Here is a 25,255-nt window from a genome sequence, read left to right on the forward strand (position 1 = left end):
GTTTGCAGCGATGCGGGCGTGGGACACGACTACCAATACAATGGGCACGAGATGCGGCGATCAAAGCCGGAGCGGGACCGCGTAGTGGCTGCGATGCGCGCACACGCTGGGGTGAGCCAGGGCATCGTCGCGAAGGAGAACATGGCGGTGGAAGGACGCCTACTGTAGCCGGTTCGCGTGCGAGGGTGGTCTCCTGGACAACGATAAGACTTCGGCCCCGAAGCCTGTACCTTGAAGGATTTCTCCTGGTGCCATCTATTCGGACAGACTTCATGCGCTTTGACGTGAAGCACGCGGTATGACCCCCATGAGCCCCTCTTGGTTCTCCATCCTCCTCCCCTTTCCCCCTTTTTCTTTCTTATGGCTCAAGTCCGTGTTTCTTTGACGCGTATACTAACAATCGTCAAGGCAGCCCAGACCGTGATCGACGCTCTGCCCTCTCCTTGGCGGAACTCCCCCGTATGACTATACGGGACCCAGGAGGGACATTTCAGAGGAAACCCAGCCAAGATGCCAATGAGCGAAACGACGTGTCGGGTGGTCGGCGAGCTCAAGAGTGGAACTCAATGGCTGCTGATATACACACCCCCTCGAGACGAGGGGCGGCAGGCTGATCGTACGGACAAGTACGTCGGGGCCCTGGGAGTCCATCTTGCAGAGGTTCTGTGCCGCCAAACAGGTGCTGGAGGCTTGGAAGGGTGGATGTTGGAGGCGAGGAATGGTGTTTCGTCTCGGGAAGTCCAGGTAAGTTGAACAAGCAACCTCCCTTTTTCCTTTTGGTTACATTGGTCTAACATTTGTCCTTAGATCGACTTCTCGGTGTTGTTGTCGTGGGTGGATTCCCCGCGACAAGCTTCGTGGCTTGGCTTGGCTCGGCATTCGCGTGCCTGGGATGTTGTCCTAGGAAGAAACGAGCAGATCCTCGTTTCAAGCGGCTGTGTGTCGGACAGCAACGACTGGCTTCCGTCCATCTTCCACCACGGCCTTCACAGCACAACATTCTCCAAGCCGAAGTGCCATCGGCCTCACAGTTTCGGTCGGGTCCGCTCACGCGTCGACCTATCTGTCGATGAACACCCAGGCCACAATAGCCCGGTCTCTGAGCCCAAGGGTGTTCAAGCCACCATGCTCATTGATCAATACTTGGAGCAGAATATCCGGAGCATCCCTACACCCGCTCCGTAGGTTCGGTCGACGTCCAAAAGGCCGCAGAAGGACTGATCAGCGACGCGAAAAGTGAATGGGTGGACGACGAGCTATCACAGTCATTAAGGAGTTGCCCCAGCTGTAAGGGAGAATAACTCAAGGATATCCTGTCTGGGGCGCTTAATCTTCATCACAAGATGCAGTCAGCCTCCTGTTTGGTTGGCCGACACCGAGGATCGACAGGAGTTCCAATTCGTTTACAGCAAGTCAGCAAACACCTGAGTTCAGGTGCTCCCTACGCCGACCCTGGAAGCCATCGAGGACGCCTGCTACTACTCCTCAGAGACCCCCAAGCCCCTGAGAGTTGGGACGTCAGTCCCATCTCCACCTCTCAAGGACTCACCTGGATGTTGACCGTTTCCAACCTCAGAAACATTCTGAGAGCCGGGATCCTCAAGGAGATCCTGGAGGTCAGAACTGGAAGCAACGCTGCTCAGGACGAACCGGAGCAAATCCCCAAGGGAATGATAGGAGACTTTCTAGCAATGGGCGTGAAGACCTCGACCCGAGCGAAAGCGACTGCACGTCACGAAATAGAAGAGCCCGAAATACAACCACCGGAATTCCTCGGCGACCCCGGCAAACTCCCCAAATGCTGCTTCTGATTGATGAAGTGTATCGAAAACATCTTGGGCGCCCAGAAACGACTCGAAGAGGAGGAAGAGGGTTGATACGCGGTTGTGGCTTTCCCAGGAATCCATTACAGCCGGTTATGTCAGCAGCCATCCTAGGCTCAGGCAACGACTGATTGCTCTCTGGTCGGAGGAGCAGGCAAAGAACTCCTTCGCCGGTAATGAGAAGGGGCTGGCGAGAATACTCGAAGCAGCTACGGATCCCAGTATCGATCGTTGAGGCAGGTTTTACTTAATCGGCGCGAGCTTGGCCTCGATGGGTAGAATGCCCTCGGAGTGTAACAAGAGCTCGCACATATGTCCTGCGTGTCTCGTTGACCATCATCTGGCTGGTCGAGCTGCCACCCTCGCCAAAGAAACATCAGAAACGACTCGAACGACTGAGGGGTAAGCTGTGATCCATACATTTGTTGTCGCCTCGATGGTGAAAATCACCGTACTCAATATCAAGGCGGCACATAAAGCTTGCGAGATACGAACGGACTCCGGCTGGAAGTCGGTGCACCCGTACGACTCCTGGGCCCCAGGCGTGTTATCCCGCATACCTAAGCGTCAGAGGGACACATTATTTTCCCCTACACGACGTCCTAAGAACGCGGATGGGAGCCGAGAGATTAAGAGCAAAAGTCCTCATCTCTTGGATAACCAGCGGGCGACACCCGGAAACACGAAAGACGGCCCAAATCATGCCCGGGGTGCAAGTTGGGCTCCGTGGAAACCTGCTCCGACTTACCCACCGGGGAAAGGCTGCGAGTCACGGCGAAGCAGCAGCGGACGATGTTGAGCGTAGGACCCCACGAGACCAGAGAAGCGGGCTTTTGGCTTCTCACTGTACCAAAGCATCGCGGCCCCTAAACAATTGAGCCCGTCAGCAGATCCTGATGGGACTCCCGGATGTCATCCCGAGTGGAACCCTCGGAGGAGCATTCCGGTGAGTCTTCTCCGGCTTCCGTACTCCACGAGATCCGGAACGACCCGTACTGAGACGAAATCTCGCAGGGCAGGAAGACGACGATGACGACGAGACCGACCAGAGGGACCGAGGGACCAATGCACTCCCGCCACGAAATTTCGAAGTACGTACGCGACACGGCATTGGGCACCACGTACGCCGAGGTGCGGGGTCTGCCCCCGACGAGGCGTCGCGCCGGCGGTGGGCTCGGTACCGGTTAAGGGCCGGGAACCTCTTAGAGTTGGCAGAAAAACAGGAATCTCCTATAATGGTAGAGGTAACAGCCAGCGATTGGTTGGGACCCATCCGCACACACATATGCGCCCGTCAACTACTTACGCATATTTGGGAAAGTGCTGTCGATATAAGTACGACTCCATGTCTCAAGACAGCTGCCGCTGTCCACGCCCGACCCAAAGGGCACGGGCAACGGACGAGATACACCCGAGCCAGATCCGCAAGCGAGTCCAGTACTTTGAACTCGACGTCGGAGAAGCCACTTTCAACCCCCAGAGCCCTAGATCAAGGGCTAACGCTCGACGAGAACAAAGAGAACGATGTGGTGTGTCGGTCCCCTGGTTGACACAGAAACTACTGCAAACGACATTGTGCAGTGGCCATCAGTGCTTTACTTATATTCTAAACAAGATCGCTACAGCCGAGTCAAACCCACGAGCGTCTTGAGCGAGCTAAACTAAGGTTGAGGGCTGTAATAAGAAAGCTGCCGAGATATTTTGAGCAGCGTACGGCAGCCCAAGCAGCTCTTCCGGCTCCGAAGCGCAAAACCCAGTCTACAGCGGCTTGACCGTTCCTCGAAGCGATAAAAGAAACAACAGGAGCAAGACGTCAGCATCCGGCGGTCCTGCTCCACGGCACCATGCAAGTTGCGACCGTATTACAGAGCCAGAGTGGCAACCGCCCCGCGTTGGAGTCGACCGGACCCCAGAACTCTACCCTATTATTAGATATTCTCCGGGAGTTATGGGATCACATCTGGGACATCACTATCTTCACCGACATCGAAAATCGTTACGTCGTCGCCCTTAGCCGTGCGGAACTCGATCTACCTAATATTAAAGAGGCATAAGCCCCGGATCGACTTCGAGCGCTGCAGCAAATGACTGTCACCTTGGGATGCATTTACGTCTCACAGTCTATTTCCGCATGCCGCATCTTTAACGTCAGTCTACCCCTGCGCAGCTCAGGATGTCTGCTATATCAGAGTCCCGCTACCGGTAGATACCAGTTGAACGCGTCGTCCATCACGTTGGTTCGCAGGTGTCTCGCCAACCCCGCGAACCCTACTATTAGCCCTAATATCAGAGCCACACTGGGCTTTTGTCTCCTCGAAGTTTGGAGAGGTGTAGTTGCGAACTCCCAATGGTTTATCCGTACATACATACACCCACGTTCGGGCCATCACGCCCTCCGACACCTCAGCAGTCATCTGGGCAGCAGCGCTCGCAGCCGTCGCAACCCATACAGCCACTCGACCGACTGGAGGGACTGTCATTAACTGGAGCGCAACCATGAAAGTCTTCCAGTCGTCATTTCTTAGGTACCAAAGCGACCAACTGTGCGATTTACAACTTCGAGCCTTCTACTCGACCGACGGTCGGTAGCCAGCTGGGACTATCTGCGGGTTAACGAGGGCCGGTTTTGGGAAGCCTGGCACACTCACTCGAATGACTGGGAAAGTGCGACGATAAGGGGTTCAATCCCAGACATCGACTGCGGCGCACGTCAGAACGACACCATGGCTTCCCAGCAAACCATCGGCGCCCAAAATTGTGTCGAGACAGAGAAACACGACGATGTATTGGACAAAGACCTAGGAGCACTGAATCTCGAGCAGCAAAAGACTGTACAGGAGATAATGAACGACAAATAAGCTTATAACCCCCCCCCGGCCTCCCTTCGCTCAATCTATCGGTAATACAGAGCGCTGGGACTCAGGGTATGGTGGTCGTGTTTTGCAACTCGCGCGTGACAGTTCTAATAAAGGGGCAAAAAGGGGCAGAGGTGGCAAACGGGTGCTGTGCTCTCCTGCGCCGTGGTAGAAACTTATTCATTACCTTCATTATGCCCCCGAGTCATCCAAGTACTACACCAATCGGATCCGTCGGAGAGCATTAATCAGGAGGCCACGGACGGAATGAAGGCGCCACAAAGTGTTATTCACTCAGGACTCCGTTGCGTTTCTACCCAGCTTCGGCTATAAGTTTCTTATGTGTCTAACATCGGCCCGGATATCATAAAAGATGGGCCGACAAAACTTACGGCTTTATACGCACCATAACGTGTGTATAGCCATCACGCTACATGTCGTCGACGGTAACAATGGCATGCTCGAACTAGTCCGTCTCCGTCCGGCTACCTACTACTGCTCCAAGCAGTCATACGCCCTTGCCGGTACTGTCGCCTAAAGATGCGGCTGCTGCCTGGTGAAGGGATGCCGTCTCAAGCCTCCAAGGACCTCCCGCTGCATATGCACCTGTTTCGCGCCACCACTAAGCCAATGTGCGACACTAATACCGGGAATTCGCTAGCGTACATTGGACTCCCTAAATACCCCAAAGGAGGCACATCGACGTGGAGTGTCGCCTCGAGAGCAATATCTCTTGTTTGCCGGGATACCGTCGATCTGCTGCCCCTATTGTCCCAATCCCCCTCATAAGGATGGTGCTCCTGTTGTCGGCGATGATGAAGAGGTCGTTACTGAAGACATCACTATGAAGGATGTCGGTTACGATACCGCCACAGCCGAGAACGGAATAGTCCGTCATCAGATGGGCGTGAAGCCGAAGCCCGGGAAAACACCTTGTAATGGCTTAGAATGGAACTCAATAAGAGAGAGTTCAAAGAAGCCCCCTAAGTATGAGGGTCATTATGAGCCGGTCAGGGAACCTAATATCGACGATCGTGCATACTATCTACCTTAAAGCACGCGCGATCAAATCCGCTGGCCGGGTGAGAGCCCGCCGCAGTACCACCAACACTCTACCACTAACACTCTACCAGTAACCAGCTGGTGATAGACTTCGAGATGCTCGTCCTAGCGCTCTAAGCCTCGGACCGCGAAATTCGGCAGCACTGACTTCTTCAAGGAGCAGTGCTATCAGTGTGGAGCCAGAGTTGTCGACGGACCACCGGTACGGTGATCGTAATACTAGATCGTCAAGCTCCCGGAGTCCTCAGGTACGCCATAATGTTGGGGCACCTAATCGCACGATGGCACCTCCTTTTCCTTTTCGCACGAGGATAATAAGCACGAGCTATACTACATCCCTGGCACCCGTCGTGTACATGGAAGGATTCGAGGACACAAGTCCACCTCGGAAGGGGACCATCTATCGAATCATGAAGGTTCTACGGGCGGCCATTGGGCCTTGATCGGCGGAGACGCTCGCGTGACGTCGGATCGCCGCGGCGGCGGAACTCTAGTACCCCCGTTCATCAACCACGGGTGTGTAAAATTCGAGCAGGGCTTTACTGACCCGTATAAACTCGACGTTGACGAATTTGATGCGCTCGGACCTAACAACCATGTCATCGCAGGCTGGACGGGTGTGTTGCGCGTAATACATATAATAATCAGAGTCAGTCGACCGACTGAGCGTGTATTCCACTACATCTGCTTGCGCATTGGTCTCCAAGTATTGTGGGAGAGCGAGAAGGACGCCGTACTGGACATCAAAGATACCCAGGGGCTGATAGGCAACCAAGACGAAAAAGACACCGCACGTCGACATGTCTGCCGGGAGCAGAACATGTCACTCATCGACGAACCAACTATGGCTAGGAACATTGCACCAGCGAGAATTCGGAACACGGGGCAGCCCGCGAGACTTGTAAAGCTCCCCGATGACGAGGCTGCTAGAAGGCCTACGCCTAAGATTGCTTCACGGCGGTATCGTGGTCCCTGCTGGTGGCATTGGCGTACTAGTCCAACTGGCGCAGGATTACCCTCCCAAAATTTAGAGGCTGTCCTTAAATTTCTGCCAAATTCAGAGACCTGATCGACGTCAGCCCGTCCAACGCCAACAGTGTGGCTCGTCACAGCCGAACTTAACTGCGGCTGTTTAGTACCACGACACGACACAGTGGGAGCGATCCATCCTACACGCATACAACGCATACACGTTTGGGTGTGAGGTCGGGAACGGGGCGGCCGACCAATAAGCAATCCGCATTCCGAAGCACCATCATCATGGCATATAACCTACCAGGCAACCGAGACTGGCGCAACATGTATAATCATTCCAGTGCGGCGTCGGAAAATGCTTGAGGTCAGCCCTAACCACTGGCTGCGCGTTTTCCTCAAGACCACTTTGCTAAAGCAGAGTCTGCATCGCAAGATGGCACAGAGGAACCCCCCTCCGGTACGACCCGACCCAAGCAATTTCAACCCAACCTAGACAACTCAACTGTGACTCAAGGACTTAAAGCCCCTAACCGTCCTGCTGTCGCTACTTAGAAAGACCTCACCTTCCAGTAACGAATTCTGGAGGAGTCGGTCGGATCGAACAATTCAACAGACTTATATATACAGCAACAAACCACCAAAAACTTCTTTCCTTTGTCTCGACCTCAGTCAGGTCCATTACGCTCCACCCCAAAGTGATGACCACATACCACTTCAAGGGTGGGCCGGAGGTGGCAGCCTCCTCCGCGCCAGTCCGAGCACGACCTGTTCGTGTTACACACTGGACCGCTGCGTGTAGTGGTTATGGCTCCGTTGGGAATTCAACCTACGGCACGAGGGTGACCTTTCCTTCCCACGAACAGTGGAATCCTGTTCGAATCGCCCAAACCCCACGTTGGCATCCAAGGCTTGCTGTTCTCGTTGGCGAGGTCGAGGTTTCTGCTGAGGATCTCGCTCGGAAGGCCGGTCGAATACTCTGTTGAACATCGACCTCAGCACTCTATCCTTCGAAGCGGCATGGATAGGAACCTGACAGGGACGTGTTCGGGGCGAGAAGAAACGCAAGTCCAATAACGACTCGAGAGTATGGAGCAAACCATATACCAAAGTTTTGACGCCTTTTCCGCCCCGGTGCCATACCGTCTACTTGACTTGGCGAAACGCACGTGTTGCCGGACTGGTGAACAACCTACAAAACCGCACCAACGACTACACTATAGCGTCCGGATGTAACATCGCCAGACGGTTTGAACGTCACCCGGTATATGAGGCAGGACACACAAGGCACAGTACGGACCATCTTCTAATAATACGGTCATCCTTAAGTGCGCCCCGGTCCGACTCCCGACACAGCGGAACCAAAGCGACCCATGTCCCTAGCACTCTCAGCTGGCGTCTCATCGCCACCGTGCGCCTCGGTACCGACGGCTGCTCTGACGACGATGCTCGGCTATATCAAGTGTATGGACGGGTTCTCTGCATCGGATATGACGGGGCGGGTACCATAACACACTTATCACACCCTGTCCCACTACATTCAGGAGCGCCTCGGCATACGGCGTGGGACGAGCCTTAAACGCTCGAGATAGATGCAGATCGCATCAAAGATCCGGGCGTGCGTCCTGCAGTAAAGTAAGCAGTGACATATACGGTTTAAGGCGAAAGGTCTGCTACACTTGGCCTGGAACGTCCATGAAAAGCACTGCGATTTTGCGTAGGAAGCCATCCCTCCCGAGGCCTCCTGCCGACGGCCGCAAACTCCACTAAGGATGCGTAGATTTGCTAAAATGGCTAGTCTATCCCTTGGAGGCCGAGGCTGGAAGAGCTATAATTCGGTGAGCTATTACACGAGCTGAATGTCAACGCGACGGGCGCCGACGCCGCCGTACAGTTCTCACGATACGTTTGGCCGAAGGTCGTCGAGTCAGCCCTCAAGTATGGCATTGAGAAGCTCTGGAAGATGGAGGCAATCTTTGAAAACGACCATGGGCAATAAACGTATGAGCCTTGGCTACGGGATTAGGCGGCCCATCCTCTTGAGGATATCCAAGAGCAAGTTGAGGCTACACGTAAGCCTAATTATCAAAACGCTTCAATCACTACCTCAGAGTACGCGTTGAGTCAACGCATGACCGCCTACAGACCGGCCGTTTAAGAGACGTTCGAGAGACGTCAAGCGCAGCTGCTGCGTTAATGCACTAATGGAGCTCACACTGTCGTGGTTGAGATCGTAGCGGCCAGTGTATCAAGTCTAGCAAGGACAAGATAACAGAAACGACAGCAATGTACTTAAGTATACAGCACACTGGTGTGGCCCAAAAGAGGAAACCCCTGTCGTTATGTTGTCTATCTGTGGCGACACTATTAACCCCCTTCTACTCCACATGTCTTTATATATATCACAACCACCCCCACAAGTCAAGACTGGACCTGGTTCTGAACCACTCCAGTCGCTTTCCTATGTTTATTCTCCCCGACCTCTCTCCCTGGCACATGCGACTGGCACAAGGCACTGCAGCAAGTCCTCTCCCGGCCAGTCCCCCCGCCCCAGCACGACATCAAGCAAGTCGACGGTCTGCGCCGTCACCGCTCACGGCTCATGGTGCAGATGGCCGAGGCCACCCAGAAGATACAGGTGGTGGTACGGATCCATCGCCAGCCCACGCCGATCCCGGTCGAGAGGCAGGACCGCGTCAACCACGAGATCAAGCAACTAGACGCTCACACCTGTGCAGATGGTAGCGGACGGGGGAAAAACCCACTTTCGATTTTGATCGAGTGTTTGCTCACGGCACAGACGACGCCGCCGTCTTCGACAGCGTCGCGCCCCTCGTAGAGGGCCTCCGGTTTCCGCCCTGGTCTAAGAGAAGATCTCGCCAGGGCCCGTCACAGGCCAACGACTCGGTGTGGATGAAAGTGGAACGGCCTTTCGGAACATCGTCCCAGACCCGATCGTCTGGGGTGGCGACGACGGAAGGAAAGAAGATTCGGACGCGACGTCCGGATTACGTCGACCTCTGCCCCGTGGAGGTCTCGACGACGGCTCATCTTGAAAAGATGGAAGTCGATAAAGACGACAGGTAGACGAAGATAGCAAACGCGTCTGCCGGTCCCGGAGAGCCCTCTCGGTCTGCATGGCCCGGATCTCGGGAAAGAAGTCCCAACGCCTGACCCTTCAATACACGCCCCAGACCCGATCGTCTGGTGGCAAGCAAGCTTCGGAGGCCCCGAGGATGGCGGCAGCAGCGAGGCGTTACGGGGGGGTACCCAATACTAGTAGAAGACTAGTACCACGTACTTCCAAGTCGGACATCTCCTCTCCGGACGGACAGGCTTCCCGCGAGCATCTTGCCAACGGTACCACACGGGATCCACTGGACTGCCTGCCCCCCGTCTCCTCGCGGAACTGCGCCTCGCCGCATGCGCATCCTCTCCCGCCTTCACGGGGAGGCTTTCGCGGTACAGCTTCGAAGCGACCTGAAGGACGAACAAATCGAATGCTTGATGCACGGGAAAAGCCAGCATGCTCGGTGTGATTCACCACACCGGACCACGACCGTGAAATCAGCGAGTTTCTCACGTGGGCCGGTATCCTGTCGTCGCACATCCATCTTGAGAGATCCTGGCAGATAGATCACGATTCCACCCCTTATATTGCACTGACGTTTTAACGGCACGTCCCCCCCCCGGATATAAGCATCCACTGTCTAGGACCTACCAACCACGATGTCCGCAAGCGGTAAAGCTGTCTGACGCCCACGGCAGGTCTACTAAAGGAGGCCATTACATTGCTTGGAATGGCGGAATTGCCCGCACTGTCGCTAGCCAAGCCACTCGGTTCAAGGTATTCGAGTAGACTGTAACCGAGGACAACATTGTTCAAGCCTACAGCCGCCCATCATATTCTCTCCCTAATCTTCCTGTCGATGATATAAAGCTAGGGTTTCGCCAGACAAAGAGCTAAAAGGGGCCACAACCCTCATATATAATTGCGTCTAATGCAAGAAGCTGCAACGTCGCACGGTGCGAAACTGAAACGGCTGGGATAACAAGAGTCCACGTACCAAGACAATCTGAACATCATCTAACAAGCCCTTCTCTCGCCTGTCGCGAGGGATATCTATGTGCACTCGTTTAAGGAGAGTGAGAGCAGGAGCCTTCAAAAGGGTCCATTGCAGCTCCTTTATCCCTAATAAAGAATCTGCCTGAGCCGGCCGAAAGAAGCTGGATAAATACATCAAAGCATTAAGGTCCCGGAGTGTTTCCCGTATATTACTACACCCTAGCCCAGGATTATTTTACCCTATTTGAAAATGCTGGCCCTCAGGATTGGTTTTATTTAGAAGCCGCCACCAATTCGGGGTATCGCTCGGCGGCGGCCAAGGTGCGCGCCAGGAGTTATCTTTAGCACCCCAACGATACCCAGCGATGTTTTCGCAGACAACCTCACGGCGGCATGCGACTGCTACGACTCAAATTTCCCATGATACAATCATGCTAGGTTAGGTTTAGATCCAGCTCTTCGAAGTTACCAGCCGGGCGAAGCCTCTGCTCCACTGCTTGGGCCACCTCCCTAAGGGCTGGGGCGCCAAGCTGGTGGCCTGGAGAGGTTATACTTCTCGCCTAAACGAAAGCGAGCAGCCCCCGTTACACTTCACCCGCCTTTACAACGACAGATCTGCGGTTATTAGGAAGCTGTCGAATCTGACGAAAGTCAAGTTTGATGATGCTAATACGGCTAAAGCTACAACTGAAAGAGCACAAGCCTATACAAGCACAAGTCACTGTTCCGACGACACCCACCCTCTCATTCCAGGCTCAGACATTATTTTGTCAATGCTTCTATCGAAGGGAGGAACGACGACTTATCTATACAGCCGCCGTGGATTATCGACATCGTGTTGCCAAATGTCACTTAATCAAGCCACCTTACTTGGTACTGGCGAGCCATTCATGGGAAGGAATTTGATCAGATGCTTCCGCGTTTCTCTGACACAGCCAGCTCAACAGAGAAACGCGGAAGCGTCTGATCAAATTTCTTCCTATTAATGGCTCGCCAGTATCAAGTAAGAGCGAGACAGCAAGGTCGAGAAGCGCGTTATATCGTAGTTCGTTCCCAAGCCCGGCAAGCATCTCCACAATTAGGTTTACCTGCCAATGCTCAGTATAAGTACCCGCGGAGGCACCCGACTACAATGTCTCTGAAACCATGCGCCTTAGAACGCCCAGGATGCCATCATTGTGACAGAGTCATATATCGAAAGATCATCACCGGGCTCAGAACGTTCTTTGGATTGCAAGATTTCCGGCAGCATGTCTTGAGACTTGAAGCACTATAGTCGGAATCATATCACGATAATAATACATGATTCCAAACACACAGGATTCATCGAGGACGAAAAAGCCACTTCTTAATATCCACTTAATCCATGCCCATATGCGGCATGACGACTGGCAGTCGGTCTCTCCCAGAGGATGCCATCATCAAAGGAGGGCTGGCTCTCTGATACTGCTACTACTTTGGGGACGCACAACACTAAACAGGAACGGAGAGCACAACCTTGATATTCACGTGGAGGGGTACGAGAACAACATCTACAACCATGGATCGAGTTCCAGCGCGCCAGAGCATCAGAACTTCCCACCAAGCCTTTGGGACGCTCTTCCTCTTCCTCATACTACTGGACATTGCGAAGGCCCTCCTTACCTGGGGTTACCTACGCCAGAGAAGGCAAGCGTGCGAATTGGGGAGTTTCAACCCTCTATAATTCACGCTTTCGAAGAACGAATTCTACTCGTACACCAAAGAAACCCGGAATAGGGCGGTGAACATTCGCCTGCTGATCGAAATGCCGGAGCGCCATTTAACAAATAACACTAAGCCTCCCAATCCACTAATACCGCTCCCTACCAACTAACGGCTATGCCCTCGCAACCTTCTCAGCCCGGCAACAATGGCCAAGCCGCACCAAACCCGCTTCCAGTCCGAACCCGCAGAGTTATCTGCGTCGGTGCAAGGATGATTCGGACCCCGATCAAACCGCAATTGCAGAGCCACCCTCCTGGGCAATTTGCCCTGACGGACATGACGGACCGATTCCATTATCCATGAACTCACCTCGGGGGACACTGAGGGGTATCCAAGCCCAGAGCCTTGCACAACGCCGTGTGTCGGTGGGCGGTGCATAATGTAACGCTAGCCCATCCGCCCGCAGGTTTCGACAGGTCGTGGCTTCCGCATTGACGAGATGGCGAAAAGCGACGATGGCAAACTTACACGCACAGCATTGACGTCTACTAATCTACTCACCCGACGACGAACCTGACGCCGCGCCTGAGACCCCAATCTTCGACCACACGCTGGGAAGGAATGTCGTTATAACATATGAAGAAGTGTGTCGCAAAAGACGACGAAACCAACCCTAACCCATCTCGCGCCATCACACCCCCATACTGACATGTTCCAGGGTGTGAGAAGATATGCGACGGCCATACGTCCTTTCATAACCACCAGGAAGGCACGAAGCTGCAGGCCTGTACATCTGGGGAATCTTGACGGGACAAGTTGGCCGTACTCAACGAACCCACAGAGGGAGACTGCTTCGTCTATCTCCAGCACTGCGCCAGGGCCCCGAATCAACGCCAGCAGCCCACATGGAAGGAGGGTCGCGAGGTCAGACGGCAGGCATTGCTTGGCTGCAGGGCAGCACCGACTTGGCCAGTCCCTCTACATTGCCGGCGCAAAGGAAGAAATCGCGGAAAGAAGTAAGCTCTCAAGACATTGTTCCCAAGACAGCCGGAGAAACGGACATGGAAAGAAACACGTACCCCCTAAGCGGAGCCGAAGCGCATCATCACCCCTTCCATGCTCGTCGATGTGAGCCGTGGTAACTCGAAAGTCTCCGGCCTCCTCTTCTGGCCAGATCCCATCTCGCGGCCTCGCTTTCGGAGCGAGCAGCACGCTATCAGCAACCTTGCAGGAAGCCCCCTATAATAAGTAAGCAGGGCAGATGGGAAGGCCTCGGCCGTGCGCAGCAGCCGGGCCCGATCGATAATTGTACTTGATGCCAGCATAGAAGAACATGGCGAAGATGACGAGATGGTGCTGGAAAGAGGATACAGCCCTGCACACTTGACGTCAAAACTGAACAAGATCAAATACACATGTACCATATCTACATAAAGACCTAGCCTGATCAATAAACCAACCAAGCCAATCGATCAATCAATCATATACATATCGTAACCTTCTGTCGTATGCATTAGAACATTGCCATTCCCAAGTGAATGTGTCGTTCGTCCACCTTTGTCGCATCGGCTCATCGTAATGTGAGGATGCCTATCTCCTGGAGAACCAGCCGGGCAGCTTGGAAGTCATTAATTTCACCCGTGGTGCCGCCGCGCTTGAAGGTGGCTCCCATCCTACCAGGAATCGTAGGAGGTCGGGCAACGATGCGACAAAATCGCCCTGAAAGTTCTGTCATGCCATGAATGAGCCAGACAGCTTTCCTCTGCCCCGGGGCATGATGAGATCGACCCGAAGGAGATTGCTGGTTAACAAAAATAAATAGCTTTAGAATCATTGCCATGACGGCTCTCCGGGTCGATTTGCGACCCCAGATATTGAGTCCAGCGGAACAAATACCCTAAACCATATCATGCCACTGGCGGGTCATTCACGTAGTCAAAGACGCACTCAGTTCTTCCATCTCAGGGTATCTATTTTCTACATTTTTGTTTCTTCTTATATGCAGCAGTTCGCGCGCTCTAGTCCTTATCCAGCCGTACCGCCGCGCTCTTCTCAATCACGTTGAGGTTGACGCCGTGGCCCAGCAGCTCGCGGATGTTGCTGATCCCGTACTTGATCATCGTCGGCCGCTCCAGACTCAGGCCGAAGCCGTACACCTTGTAGTCGCTCGGCAGGCCCATGGCCTCGAGCATCTCGGGCCGGAACATGCCGCTGTTGCCGATCTCGATCAGCTTGCCCAGGCCCTGGTGGTAGCTGAAGATCTCCATGCTCGGCTCCGTGTACGGGTTGTACGCCGGCTTGAACTTGAGGTTCGTCACGCCCATCTTCTCGAAGAAGATCTGCATGAACTCCATCAGGCCGCCCAGCGTCAGGCCGTAGTCGCCGATCACACCCTCGACCTGGTGGAACTCGCACAAGTGCGTGGCGTCCACCGACTCGTTTCGGAAGACTCGGTCGATGGAGAAGTACCGCACCGGCGGTGACTGGCCGTTCCTGCTTTCCGACGCCAGCTTGTACAGCATAGACGCCGAGGTGGAGGTGGTGTGTGTTCGCAGGACCAGGCGGAGCGACTCGTCCTCGGCCCAGGGGTACCGGTAGCCGATGGAGCCGTACTTGCCGTTCTCGTGGACCTCCCGCACGTTCTCGAAGTACTCTGCGTAGTTGCGCTTGTCGTTCTCGTCTTCGGGGCCAGGTCGGTCGGCAGTCTTGGGGTCTGAGATGTAGAAAGTGTCCTGAAGATCACGGGCAGGATGTTGCTGCGGCACGAAAAGGGTATCGAAATTCCAGAAACCCGACTCGACGAACTGGCTCGTGGGCATCTCCTTGAAACCCATCTCGAAGAAGATTTGTCTGCAACCTATTAGCGATTGTCCCTTTAGCAGTATAATCGAGATTGACTCACCTGAATTCACCACGCACCTTGCCCAGAGGGTGCAGGGCGCCGGCGTGCTGGTCCGCGCCCAGGGCCTCGAAGTTGTAAGGCTTGAAGGTGGCCGTCTTCCACGAGCCCGAGGCCAGCATCTCGGCCGTGAGGTCGGTCTCCTCCTTGACCATCTCGAGCGCGAACTTGTCGCCCTTGGCTATCCGGAAGGAGAAGGACTTCTGGATGCGGATGAGCTTGCGCTTCTTGAGCTCGTTGATGATCTTCTGCTCGTGCGTCTTGGTCTCCTGGATGACCTTGAGCTGGTCGCGGGTGACGTCGGTGATGGAGTCGGCGATGGCGACGAGCTTGTCGCCGTCCTTCTTGATCCACTTCTCCTTGAAGGCCTTGCCCTGGCCCATCTTGGTGACGGTCTTGTCGCCGATGGCCTTCTCGAGGTCCTGGATCGACAGGCCCTCCATGGCCTGGTGGACGGCCTCGAAGACGCGGGCCTCGTGGCTGCCGTGGCTGACAATGGTCTCGGCCTCGGGCTCGAGGACGGCCTCCTCGGTGTCGATCTGCTTGTAGGTGGTCATGGACCGGGAGGTCAGGCGGTCGAGTATGGCCTTCATGGTCTCGAAGGGGACGGCGGGGAAGGCGTCGGCCGAGGAGATGGAGTCCTGGTCGGACTTGTCCAGGGCCTGGAGGACCTCGGGGATGAGGTCCTCAGCAGAGATGGTAGCCGCCGGCGCCATGGTTTCCAATTGTCGGTATCGATCGGAAAGGGTGGTGGTTTCTGCGAGTGTCGAGGGCGACGACGTGGTGGTTTGGACTCTGGGGCGGACTCTCTCTCTCTGTCTCTCTTTCTATCAGCAATTGTTTGACTCACTCACTCCAGCGATACCCAATTGCCTTTGAAATGGAGGGGCAAGTGGGGGCCGACTTCGCGCCGCCCACCTTCCACAACCACACAATTTTCCGCCCGGACCCCTCGATTTATGCGCCTACAAGCTCTTATCGATATGGGCTACAAGACTATCATGGGAATGCATTGGCAGCATACTCACTCCATAATCACTGACAATGCGGGCCATTCACTGTATAGCATAAGTAATATGGCCGTGAGATTATCTGGTGGTTCAAGATAAGAGCCATGGGACAAGATGATATGTATATTCTGTCTAACCAAAAAGTGGCTGCCTGAGACTTGTTCAACCCAATAAATGCAACTGCCTCCCGTTGGGGGAGTAACGCCATGAACACCGCAACTTTGTCTACCGCCGAGAAAATGAGGGGAAAAAAGCCATTGCGAGCTAATGCACCAAACCCCCATGACTGATGAGGCTCTTTCTAAGCTTCCACGTTCGAGACCCAGTTCATCCTCCTCTTGGTCCTCAGCATCCAGCTCCAGTGTGCCCACGGGTCCTTGACGAGAGCTTGCATCGCAAGAACGTCCGAGTCCTTGGGACCGCCAGCAGCCAGGCCGTGCTCAATAGCCAGTCGCGCATCTATTTTTCTTCTTGTCAGCAGTTGACCACTGGAGAAATCTCTATGCGGAGGAAAGAGAAGAAACAAAAACTTACACTTAGAAGCCAACCAAGGCTCTCCCGCCCCGTTGTACTCGAGCGCCGCGTACGTGTACGCCTCGTACATGGAGGACCACAGGCGCTCCTGCTGGAACAGCGAGACCATGAGCTCGCCCATGGCCGGAGTGGCCTGGGAACCCGGCTCGTAGTCGCGGAACTGGGCGCGCAGCTCCTCGATCTGGGCGATGCGGGCGTCGGACGCGGCCGTCTGGTGGGCGTTCTGCGTGCACAGGCTGCACGAGCAGGGGAAGTGCCAGGACGTGTTGAGGCGCTGCAGGCGCTCGTGACGGGGCTGGACGGGGCTGTGTGGTTGATCTGGTCAGCACAGAAATTTCTGACACGGGGGCAGTTACAGGATCTGGATGGACACGACTTACTCGATGTAGGAGACGGTGATCTCCTCGCCCGCCATGATGGGGCGCACGGCGTGGATGTTGTGCGTGAAGGTCTCGACGTCGAAGTAGTAGTCGGCATTAGGCCGGCAGTCATGGTTCATCCGGGAAACTGGGAGAAAGGTTAGTCAGGATGCTGATGTGGTGGCTTCGGCGATGAGTAGGGCATCCGTGGGTAAGCTTACTTTCCGGGAAGACCGTGTACCAGGACTCGCGCTCCCCTTCCTCCTTCTTCTCCACGACGCCCGTGTTGTCAATGTCAAAGGCGTTAGTCAGAATAATCTTGTTGACGCGCGCGTTGTAGTCCTCGGCGCCGTCGTGGGTAGACAAGTTGAGGAAGATGTTGCGGTGGCGCTCGGGCAGGTACGAAATGCCCTCGCCCTGCATCTGGTGGATCTGGGCCGACTCCAGCTCGTAAAAGACGTCGTAGTCGATCATGACGGACGGCGTCGTGCTCATGATATGGTCGCCGACCTGCAGGTTCCGCGTCGCGATCAGGCCCATCCCTTTCCCCGGGACCGCCTCGATCCGCCAGCGGTCGCTGGTCTCGGCGTTGAGGTTCGGCATGGCCGCGTAGATCTCGGGCTGCGTGAAGATGCGCGACCGCTCGACCTCGCCGGCGCGCTGGGGCGTCGTGAGCATCATGATGCCCCGGCCGTTGGCGAAGTCGGGGCTCGAGTAGATGCAGAACTCGCGCTTGCCGTTCTCCATGCACGGCTTCGAGAAGCGCCAGGTCGCCGTCGTCAGCTTCGCGACCGTCTGGTTCGAGTCCTCCACCACCAGGCCGGCCCCGCCGTCGGGCGAGCAGGCCGCCGCGTCGTTGCCCCAGATGCTCCCCAGCAGGGACGAGGACTTGCACGAGCCGAAGTCTGGCAGGTGCGAGAGGGGGTCCTTGGCCAGACCCAGGGCGGGAAACAGCAAGGCTAGGTGTAATGGCCCCATTGCTGCTGAACGGAAAAGAAATAGCCAGCCCAGCCGGGTATCCTCTATTATAATACAGTATATAATATATACACGGCACTAGAAACAAAACAAAGTTGGGGAAATAAAATGAAGCTTTGATATTTGGGCGGGAATGTTTCCAAAAGTAGAGATCGAACCAGAAGATTGGACGTCGGCCAAGGTGAGAGTGAGCAGCAGCGCGGATGATTACATTTGTAAGATGGCAGATGACAAAGTTGCTTGGCTGTTCGTCTGCTTGGGGGAGTCTAGAATGCTATACACGGGGTTAAGGGACCGGGAACATGCCCACAGTCCATGCATTCAGGAACAAGATGCCCCGCCCCTCCACGTTACGAAAGGAGAAACACCAATGGCCATCAAGGGGTGCTGGGCTTCAGCTTTCGCCAAAAGACGCGGCGCAGGTGCTAGTGAGTCGTGGATTTGCTGATCAGCCAAGCCCTGCCTAGCCAAGCCCGAGCTGATAATTTGCCCTTTTTCTTAGGAAAGGGGGGGCGGCCCCGAGGTCCCCCGTGAGAAGTTCAAAAGCCTGGTAACATGTCTAACACGGCGGACGGTTCAGCAGGTGAAGGCCCGAGAGAGAAACGTATGAAATGTAATGTGTCGTCTGTAGTCGATGTTGCACTCGAGCTCTCCGACCGCCGATGACAGGGACCCACGGTTCTTGGTTCTTGCAGAGCTGGCTAAGCCCGTTACATATGACGACGGGCGGAAAAGGCCCCCTGTATCAGGCTTGTCACAGATCACTGAGGGATTGGCTGCACTCCGAATTCTATGTAGCAGAATCTGTCCCCAATTTCTCTCTCTCTCTCTCTCTCTCTCTCTCTCTCTCTCTCTGTCGTGAGCGACACACGGACACGGGGGTTGGGGGGTCCTTTGGCTGGCTAAATTTGGTAGCCTAGCATCGGATCGCCAAGATCCAATCCATGCCGGCAAAGAGGAGCGCGATGGAAATTCCCGATTGGGGCATCTCCAACGGCATGTGCGAGAATCCGGTCAATTTAATCAATCAATTGATTAAACAAGCAGACGGGAATCACGTCCCGCGAGGCTTTGGGGCTTGATTCCGTGCCACCGCAGCGGTTGTGCCAGACGGTCAAGTTACCTAACATGAGATGACAGTTGATTTAGCTGGTGCTTTAATAAGGCTCATGACCCGAGTCAAGCTAAAATGGTGGGGTTTTCAGCCATCCAACGTGAGGGCGACTTGAAACGTCCCAACTCGTCACCTTGCCAGCCGGCTCTTCGTGACTCGCGCGAGGCCGTCCTCGGTGCCGATTGTTGATAGATCTACTTTGGAGCCTCGACAGCAAACGGATATCTCAACGAGCTTTTACAACATCGATTGGGTGGGCATATGACTCCCATGGCTGCGACCACTTCCCGCTGCTTGCTACGAACTTACACGGGGTAAGTATGCTGAAGATCATGGCAGGCGCAACAAAGCCAGATGCCTACTGTTGACCTTTCGCATTTCCGGATACCTCATCGATGATCCTCACATGGCCCTTTTGATGATTCGGTTTGACAACTCTTTGGGGGCGATGCTACATCGCGATGGCTTCCCCAGCCCCTGTCAATCCGTTTCCATATATCCAGCTTGGCAGGCTCTCATGGGCTCGGCTTACTTGATGATCGGTCACGGCTTTGACTTAGGTGAGATGGTTGGTGGTATGGCTGAGACGACAATGGGCTCGTCTCTCCCCCACGCTGCTAAGCAGACACATGGTCTGGCAGGGATACATGGTGTCGTGCGGAATGAAGCCTTCAAGTTTAAGGCCATAGTCATGCTCTCGGCCTTACCACCTGGAGAAGCGGTCTTGAGCCAGCACAATGGGGAGGCATTGACATGTCCGTATCTACGGCTTCGCGAGGGCTATTAAGTGCCCATGGGCAAGCAGTGAGGTGCTAAAGAGCATCTACCCGGGGGCAAACCGATTGCTGTCCCCATCACCGGTCAAGCAATAGGGATTGGTAGGCTATACTAACATATCTCGAAGGAGCGCCAGGGAGATAGTCTGATTGCCTTGGAGACATGCGGGGAGGATGTCTGCCTCATCGAAAGGATAGGCTTCGTTGACCACCATACTCAACATTGGGCATCCGCAGGACACCAATGTATTGGTGGTGCTGCCTGACATGTCGGCGCCTAACTCCATATGAGGACAAGGGAGGCAGGATACTTATCCTGCGGGACACCTCTGCCTGAAGGCTTTCTAACACAATTACCGTTTTCCCGGTCCTGGTTTCTTGTCCTCGCATAGTTAGTCAACGATGAACCAAGGTCAAAGCTACTGCGCGACTTCAACGTACGACGTCAACCAAGGTCAGGGCCCTGCGCGGCTGCTTTATTCGAAGCCAAAACGGACTGCTACAAGGAGTTTGGGGTCCGCATGTACATGATTGTAGGTATTGTAGTTGCGGTGAAGTAGAAGGAGTAAACCCGACAAGCCCGCAGAGTGCTGCTCAATAATGGAAGAGCTACAAGAAGTCCATGGTGATGAAACCAAGAGTCCTTGTTTCTCGTTTTCAATCTGCCTCTGGCGTTAATCCAAGTTGCCCTTTCATTTTGTGACAAGCTGGGAGCGCCCGAGGGGACGTTTCTTGATGAAAAGTCAGGTTCCTGTTTCTTCTTCTAGGTATGAGCTATGAATTGATGGCCCTTTGCAACTCATAAATGGCTTGTGGCCGAGGTTCAAGGCTTCAGTGTATGCTATCCGACAGTGAGAAACTTATATACGTAGGGAGTTTCTGGGTCATAGACCGTGGGCTTCAAACGGACCCCGGGAGTGGTGATGCCTGCCGCCTTAGACCAACCAGCCTGCAAACCGATACCCCAACACACACAGGTCCTCATGTAGATCCAACACGCCCTTTCCGATATTTAGCTGGAAGCTCGACCGTTCGCCTTTGAGTGGTGGATTGCCCAACTGGACCCCATATGGGCGTCGCCGAACGTGTCGCCGGAGCTCTTGCCACTTTGGTCGCTGTTAAGAGGTCCTAAGAAGGGTAGAGAGGGGGCGATATAGATTGAAGCCAAGAACATATACGTCTTGGTATCATATGACATGATCTTCGGTGTGATGGGCCAAGCCCGTCACATTCACCCATGACTTGAGGCCTGGGAGTATCTGTAGGGAGAGGCTCACTCATACGATCACGCAAGCCCCTAATGAGAGGATAGAGTCAACGTGTTCACTCACCCCTTTTTCATGATTTCGCCAATCACGGGTGGTATCTCCTTTCCCATGGCAGAACAGAAAGTTTAAGGGATGGCACTAGGGATTCGTGATTGCACGTACCTCTCTCCTTTCCTCTCAGATTGGGCGTTTTCCACACACACACACACAAGCCCCGACACTCACGTACCACCATCTCACGCAGTCGTGGGCGCTGCCGTCACTTTGTTCCACCGCCATCACTAGTACTTTACTGGTGCTTCTCCCTTCTTATCAAACACAACATGATTAAGGTTTGAACAGTACATAGGTTATGGATGAATGCATATCAAGGATTTCGATTACCTCTTCTGGCATCTAGAAACACCAGCTTCTCGTGAGAACTGATATTCTCTGCCTGGTATGTGAGGGGGAATTGATGGAGACGGCGACGAATGGACTCGGGAGCAAGTCTCGGGACGGGAAGATGGCCGACAACAAGTCGGTGAGCTCCCGCGCCGAGGGTTCACGAAGTAGCAGTAGCATGCGCTTAACGGTTTCAAGTCAAGACACCCGTACGTATCACAAGCACATTTTGCCGCGACAGAACGAACCATAACAGGATTTTTCCCCTGCGGGAGAGACGTATACGGGCTTACTGACCTTTCTCGGTACTCATGTGCCCGTCACACGAATACAAGCACACGCACGCACACAATACCATTCTGTAGCGTGGGATGGGTAACTTGCCAGCTGGATGAACGAGTGCTCAACCTCTTTCGTCTCTGGAGCGCGGTGAATAGGCCTCGAGTCCATGGAGACATTCGAACGTTGTACTATAGGCACACTGGTCCCTGATGAATCGCTTGGCTGCAGCGGCCTCGCACTGGTTTATTGGTATCCCACGGGAAGCGTTGATGGATGGGGTGTATCAGTTATAGTCCATATTTCGCCGTTGATGCTACTTGCCATAAGAGACCAACCAGCGCGCAAGGCTCGGCGTTCTCTGACTACACTTCGAATACTACACCTGGCCCTACGAGAATGGAACCATGAGAGAGACGAGACCACCTAGTTCCGAGCCCCCAGGTCGGGATCTCATCAGACCTCCTTGACTCCCCATAGGTAGCGGAGCGTCCGAAGTCCAATACGCCGGAACGAAACGCGATGCCACGTGCTACGACATGCCGCCGGGCCTCCTTCCCATCTCCGGGATGACCTGTGCAGACAAGAGGAGCGGACAGCTGGCCACAGCCGCGTTCAGGGTGTAGCACAGCAGGTAATACTGCAGTTCGTCGTCCGAACATATCTTCGCCAAGGACGGCGGAAGTGTGTTTCCGTCTCTTACGCGTATACTCACTCATCTTGTTCTGATGATCAGAGTATGCAAGTAGTCACATTGTTGACGGATCACAGAGCACTCGTATCCAAAACAGCAACATAAAGTAACGAATCCTTCTATGCTACATAGCATCCAGGAATCTGTAATGTATAATGGGCAAGTATCATATAATCTATCTGGCATCACTCATAGCTGCGCGATGCATATCACCTACATAGACAGTGCACGACGACAGGTCACATCCCAATGCTACGCGCAATGCCAGGGTCTTCTCAAGCCCACCGAGCATACATATGAAGGTTTCCGAGGCGCGTACAAACGATAAATGCCTACTCCCGAAGCTTCCAAGTCGTCCGTGTAGCCCAAAGCCCAATGCGATCACAGCTGCGCCGGGACGCAGCATATGCCGGCGATCAGCCGCCCGCGATATTTTGACTGCACTGCAGGTCGCACCGAATATCCTTCGGCCGAGCGCAGCGGCGGCTGGCTGCACGCATGAACGAACAAAAGGAATGTTCGTCAATGCCGTCGGCCAGGCCACGGTCTGCTGTAAGTCGCTCGCTGTAAGATCTCAACAGCTGATCCTGGAATCTCTCCCAGGCCCGTATCAGGGATGCGCATTTTGTCGCACACACACAGAAATCAGATACGATTGGGGCCTAGATGCGGTGAGACGTTCAGCACAAGCCTCATGATACAATACAGTAAGAAAGCACTGTCAATCTTGAAGAAGGAGATCGTCAAACATCAAAGCTTGTTGATGTCACACTTTGCTGGCCTGAGTACTCTCAAAAAAATGTAAGTGCGCTCCAATTAGGTAGTCGCAACAAGTGCGTTCCATGGAAGCGAAATCGAACCTCGCTGTCTCATCAGGTTTTGCTCCGGGGGCGCGTTCGTCCCAGTGCGTGGCCCCGTCGCTATGGAGACTGGCGGCATCCCGATCGGGTCCCGAAAAGAGCGGAGAGGGAGAGGACTGCCGTGATGTCATTGCGAGAGGCCCGGCAATGAACGTGCCGCAAAGTGGTTGCCCTAAGAAAATTGGGGGAGACACACTTCAAAGGATTGCGCTACTGTTATTAGTGCTGGGTAACGGGTCACACAATTGATAGCGCTGACACTCTCGCTCTCACTCGGCGGTGTAGGGCGTAACACTCGTCGTCATGTTTTTGAAACCAGAGGCCAAACTGGTCGGCGCATCAGTGTATTATTAGTGGTGAATAGGTACTACTGCCCAGAGCACTGCGTAGTACTTGCTGCACTTACATCGTGTGTAAGTGAGCGAGTGTAATTTGAGTTCCACGCCGCATCGCGGACACTGAAAATCCCGAGTCGGATCCGATGATTATCGCGAACACTACTTGATCTCCCGAGAGTCCCGAATGGAACCTCTCTGCATTGTACACTGCAGCAATAACGCGTAAAACTCAACTCTCATTTCAACGAAAAAAATGTTGTGTGCACAGTGACCAACCAAACGGAAATAGCCGGCACAAAAACTGGTCCATTGTGATCGACCTCTGGTAGTTCAATGTCACATTAATCTCGTGGGTGACCAGGATGATGCATGGGCACCCATAAGGCAAATCGTGGGCTTTTCTTTTCTCTTCCCTCCCTGTGCCTTTGCCTGTGCCTGTCCTGTCCACCCCTGCGTGCTGCGTGTGTAGCCCCTCTGTTGCCCATTTCTCCGAAAATAAGATTGCGCCTCCCGCTTCGATGGCGCACGAACTACGTTGAGCGAGGGAGAGCACTGACGAGGCAGGCAGTGAGCGCAAGAGCTCAGAAATGATCGATACAGTGCTGCAGTGGTATGGCATGTTCTTCTACAGTAGGTAATCCCAATTACAACAGAAACAGGACCAGTCCCTGCTCTTAATAGCCCCGAGATTCCCAGATCTATCTGTTCGCCTGTATGAGAGTGAGACCGGCACGATGACCGAGAGTTCCTTGATATTACCTGATCCGGTAGGATCACTCGAATATCTCACTTGCGCAACTGATCCAATCCCCTTACACAAATCAATTTGAGAGTTGACTTTCGAGCCGGCTTTTCACACTAGAGTTCCAAGAGCCGGTTTGGGGCGCATGGCCGAACTGTCTCGGGCTGTCATCCCTTTCATGTAACTTTATCGTGGGCGCTGACAGAAAGGCCAGTGACGGAAGGTGTGGCCGTTGCATCCAGGCACTTCATTGGCTCGTTGTTGACAGCAAGCAAACATTTTTGCATTTTGGCAAAAATACATTTGACACACTCACTCGAGCTGTAGGCCGTTTTATTTTTGTTTTGCCTCTCGCGAGATTTTGCAAGATGTGCACAAGCACGCGAAATTGGAGATCGTCTGCAGATGTTTCCCTTCCGGTCAAATGTACCAGAATCCAGAAGGTGGTGGTCGATGGAACGACTCCGATGGATCAAGGAAGGATGCAGCGACTCCTCACCTCACCAGAGCGATGGTGCGGCTCCAACTAATTAGTCGCTGGCATGGCTCATGGTGG

At 54.2% G+C, this 25,255-nt stretch overlaps 6 protein-coding genes across 6 annotated transcripts; 3 read left to right on the plus strand and 3 right to left on the minus strand.

Annotated features, from left to right (window-relative positions):
• Positions 1–510: 510 nt before the first annotated feature.
• Positions 511–1,811, plus strand: PG986_008425 (uncharacterized protein; the record flags this gene model as incomplete). Its single annotated transcript, XM_066844647.1, has 3 exons — positions 511–744; positions 808–1,181; positions 1,490–1,811. The coding sequence occupies 3 exons, from the start codon at positions 511–513 to the stop codon at positions 1,809–1,811; spliced, it is 930 nt and encodes a 309-aa protein (XP_066700759.1).
• A 921-nt stretch (positions 1,812–2,732) lies between these two features.
• On the plus strand, positions 2,733–3,877 carry PG986_008426 (uncharacterized protein; the record flags this gene model as incomplete). Its single annotated transcript, XM_066844648.1, has 3 exons — positions 2,733–2,769; positions 2,838–3,352; positions 3,692–3,877. 3 exons carry the CDS (start codon positions 2,733–2,735, stop codon positions 3,875–3,877), a joined length of 738 nt encoding a protein of 245 aa, XP_066700760.1.
• Positions 3,878–6,230: 2,353 nt separating this feature from the next.
• Positions 6,231–6,542, minus strand: PG986_008427 (uncharacterized protein; the record flags this gene model as incomplete). Its single annotated transcript, XM_066844649.1, has 2 exons — positions 6,231–6,349; positions 6,404–6,542. 2 exons carry the CDS (start codon positions 6,540–6,542, stop codon positions 6,231–6,233), a joined length of 258 nt encoding a protein of 85 aa, XP_066700761.1.
• A 2,158-nt stretch (positions 6,543–8,700) lies between these two features.
• On the plus strand, positions 8,701–9,799 carry PG986_008428 (uncharacterized protein; the record flags this gene model as incomplete). Its single annotated transcript, XM_066844650.1, has 3 exons — positions 8,701–8,824; positions 9,166–9,444; positions 9,513–9,799. The coding sequence occupies 3 exons, from the start codon at positions 8,701–8,703 to the stop codon at positions 9,797–9,799; spliced, it is 690 nt and encodes a 229-aa protein (XP_066700762.1).
• A 4,683-nt stretch (positions 9,800–14,482) lies between these two features.
• On the minus strand, positions 14,483–16,079 carry PG986_008429 (phenylalanyl-tRNA synthetase alpha chain; the record flags this gene model as incomplete). Its single annotated transcript, XM_066844651.1, has 2 exons — positions 14,483–15,314; positions 15,367–16,079. 2 exons carry the CDS (start codon positions 16,077–16,079, stop codon positions 14,483–14,485), a joined length of 1,545 nt encoding a protein of 514 aa, XP_066700763.1.
• A 595-nt stretch (positions 16,080–16,674) lies between these two features.
• On the minus strand, positions 16,675–18,244 carry PG986_008430 (Lysine methyltransferase; the record flags this gene model as incomplete). The annotated part of the gene is made up of 4 exons (XM_066844652.1): positions 16,675–16,832; positions 16,908–17,212; positions 17,288–17,414; positions 17,488–18,244. 4 exons carry the CDS (start codon positions 18,242–18,244, stop codon positions 16,675–16,677), a joined length of 1,347 nt encoding a protein of 448 aa, XP_066700764.1.
• Between the last annotated feature and the right edge of the window lie 7,011 nt (positions 18,245–25,255).

Source organism: Apiospora aurea (genome assembly GCF_038362705.1).
Source record: "Apiospora aurea strain CBS 24483 chromosome Unknown utg000005l_segment0_segment0, whole genome shotgun sequence".
Lineage (NCBI taxonomy): Eukaryota > Fungi > Ascomycota > Sordariomycetes > Amphisphaeriales > Apiosporaceae > Apiospora > Apiospora aurea.